Below are 3,527 nucleotides of genomic sequence, written 5' to 3'. Positions count from 1 at the left end.
GTCATAGTGAGCGGTTGAGTGGCCTTAGCATATCATTAGCATATTATCCTTTGATTGCTTTCATGGCGACCAGTCGACCGGACACTTAGCATATTAGGCTTTTATTATATAGGATTTCTCTTCCTATTGGGTCTCTACCAGATATCAGGTAATGGATATTGGATCCATTGGTTCAATCTCTATGCTGTCTTTATTCATAGAGTAAAACCATCGTTAAATATTTACTCTGGGAAGGAGGAGGGTAGAAAGATTCCCTGACCCCATCTGTTCCCAGACCCTTTATAAATCCTCTGATACAACTACAGATTGAAACTCTGCTTTTCCCAAACTTTCCCCCCCAAAACTATTAACAAGAAATCTACGGCCAGGGCTTTGTCTATGGACAAACCATAATAATTACAGAAATGCTTTCATCTTCACCAAAATGATTGCGTTGTTTCTCTCAATTCCTGTTTGTACAACATTTCAAAAAAGGCACCCCAAAATAAGTAAAAGGAGGGCATGGAAGACAACTGAATCCTGGAATCTGGACACGGATTTACTCCGCTTCCTAATTTTGTTCAGTCCCAGCTCAAGTCTCGATTTCTAAGAAATATAGAATACTAGAGGCCCGGTGCACGAATTCATGCACCAGTGGGGTTCTTAGGCCTGGCCTGCGGGATCGGGTCGAAACTGGCTCTCCAACATCCCCCAAAGGTTCCTAGATTGTGAGAGGGTACAGGGTAGGCCGATCAGGGCCAGGGAGGGACGCGGGAGGTTGGCCAGCTGGGGAGGGACCACGGGAAGGCTCCAGGGTGTGTCCGGCCCGTCTCGCTCAGTCAGGATCAGCCAGATCCCAGCAGCAAGCTAACCCACCAGTCAGAACATCTGCCCCCTGGTGGTCAGTGCATGTCATAGTGAGCGGTTGAGTGGCCTTAGCATATCATTAGCATATTATCCTTTGATTGCTTTCATGGCGACCAGTCGACCGGACACTTAGCATATTAGGCTTTTATTATATAGGATTTCTCTTCCTATTGGGTCTCTACCAGATATCAGGTAATGGATATTGGATCCATTGGTTCAATCTCTATGCTGTCTTTATTCATAGAGTAAAACCATCGTTAAATATTTACTCTGGGAAGGAGGAGGGTAGAAAGATTCCCTGACCCCATCTGTTCCCAGACCCTTTATAAATCCTCTGATATAACTATTGACTCAAGATTGAAACTCTGCTTTTCCCAAACTTTGGACCCCCAAAACAGTTAACAAGAAGTCTACGGCAAGGACTTTGTCTATGGACAAACCATAATAATTACAGAAATGCTTTCATCTTCACCAAAATGATTGCGTTGTTTCTCTCAATTCCTGTTTGTACAACATTTCAAAATAATACAGACCCTGGCCAGGTAGCTCAGGTGGTTAGAGCATCGTCCTGATATGACAAGGTTGCGAGTTCAATCCCTGGCCAGGGCACACAAAGAATCACCCAATGAGTGCATGACTAAGTGGAACCACAGATCTCTCTCTCGCTCTCTCTCTCTCTCTCTCTCTCTCTCATCAATCAATAAATATAAAATAAAATAAGTGTGTTGTAAATTGGCCATTTCTATTTGTTTCAATTGTCTACATCTCTCCTACTTCCCTTTTCATTATGAACTTATGAACCCAGAAGATAAACGTAGACATTTGACAGCTAACCACATAATGAATGCACAATAGTGCATGCCTCTAGCTATCGAGCTGACTTCACAGATGCCACAAAATTACACATCAGCATCAGTGCGTTTGCCCGGTGGCTTATTACTTCCCGTACCTGAGCGTCATCTTGGAGATCTGAGTACCTTCTTATTTTCTTTGGCCGAAGATCGAAGCTCCTGGAAAGAAAAGTGTGTCATCTTTGGGTTGCTTAAGTCAGCTCCCGTTTGGAAATGCTCCCTTAATTTGTGGATTCTATCTCTACTTCCATCAATTAAAAACTGGTTTTCTGACATTCTCATGGCATAAACCCCAAGCTCTCAATTACTTGTATCTCTTGGCCCATTAAGGATGAGCTTGAGCTGTGCCAAGTTCTGGGGCCATCCAGCTCCTTTTTGGGGTGTGAGTTACTTGGCTGCGTCCCTAAATGTAACCTCAGACAGGCCTCGTGAGCACATAATCTCAAGAAGAAGCAGAACCTAAGAGTTTAATCTCACCAAGGCTGTGTGGAATGAACTCAGATCCCCTAAAAAGATGCGATGTCTTTATCTCCGTCTTTGGTTGGCCATTAGTCCAAAGGGAGACCACTATCTGGTGATTTTAGGAAAGCTAAGAGTTGTTACACACTTGGGGGGGGGGGGCGCTGTGATGACCAAGGGACATGATAGCAAAAGTCATTGCCATGAAAGAAAAGGAACAGAAAACCGAAATTCCATAGGTAAGTCATTACCCGTGTTTGAACCTTAAAATTCAACTAGGTACTTAATGCTAATCGCCTCCTTCAAACATCCATCCTAAGAACCCCGAAACACCAATCAGAAAGAATATGTGCACCCCTGTGTTCATAGCTGCACGATTTACAATAGCTAAGATCTGGAAACAGCCCAAGTGCCCATCAGCAGACGAGTGGATAAAACAGCTGTGGTCCATCGACACCGTGGAATACTACGCAGCCGTGAAAAAGGAGGATCTCTAACCCTTTGAGACGGCACGGAGGGACCTGGAGGGCATGGTGCTAAGTGAAATAAGCCAGTCAGAGAAGGACTCATATCCCATGATCTCACTCATACGTGGAATCCAATGAACAAAATAAGCTGACAAAAAAATAATAGGACCAGAGACTTGGATACAAGAAACACATTGACCAATCTCAAAAGGAAGGGAGTGGGTGAGGGGATGGGAAGAGATTAATCAAAGAATTGATGTGCACATATGAGTAGCATGTGGACGCAGACAATACTGTGGAGAAGATCTGAGGAGGGGTAGGGGCTCGGTGGAGGGGGACAGAGGTGAGGAAATGGGAGACATCTATAATACTGTCGTTTCAACAGCAGCCTGACTGCAGTGGCTCAATGGTTGAGCATCGACCTATGAACCAGGAGGTCATGGTTCGATTCCTAGTCAGGGTAGGTGCCCATGTTGCAGGCTCCATCCCCAGAAGGGGGCGTGCAGGAGGCAACCAATCCATGATTCTCTCTCATCATTGATGTTTCTATCTCTCTCTCTCCCTTCCTCTCTGAAATCAATAAAAATGTATTTTTTTAAAGGAGAGGGCCAAAAACATCTCTACCCACATCTACTCAAGTATCTACTCATACATCTACTCATATATCTATTCATACATGCACTCATATATGTACTCATACATCCACTCCTACATCTATTCATACATCTGTTCATACATCTATTCATACATCTGTTCATATATCTACTCATACATATACTCACACATCTATTCATATATGTACTCATACATCTATTCATACATCTACTCATACATCTATTCATACATGCACTCATATATGTACTCATACATCCACTCATATATCTACTCATACATCTATTCATAC

The 3,527-nt window shown here is 43.4% G+C and overlaps 1 protein-coding gene across 1 annotated transcript in view; it reads right to left on the bottom strand.

Moving 5' to 3' along the window:
• The window catches only part of ARSF (arylsulfatase F), a 25,725-nt gene extending 23,576 nt beyond the window's left edge, over positions 1 to 2,149 (bottom strand). Inside the window, exon 1 of the mRNA XM_014539394.1 lies at positions 1,796 to 2,149. Within this exon, the coding sequence (XP_014394880.1) occupies positions 1,796 to 1,806 (11 nt within the window). The 5' untranslated portion in view covers positions 1,807 to 2,149. The remainder of the gene's footprint in view (positions 1 to 1,795) is intronic.
• Positions 2,150 to 3,527: the final 1,378 nt, after the last annotated feature.

This window comes from Myotis brandtii, unplaced genomic scaffold, assembly GCF_000412655.1.
Source record: "Myotis brandtii unplaced genomic scaffold, ASM41265v1 scaffold2150, whole genome shotgun sequence".
Classification (NCBI taxonomy): Eukaryota; Metazoa; Chordata; class Mammalia; order Chiroptera; family Vespertilionidae; genus Myotis; species Myotis brandtii.
Note: the sequence above shows the minus strand (reverse complement) of the source record. Positions and strands in the feature narration are given on the sequence as shown.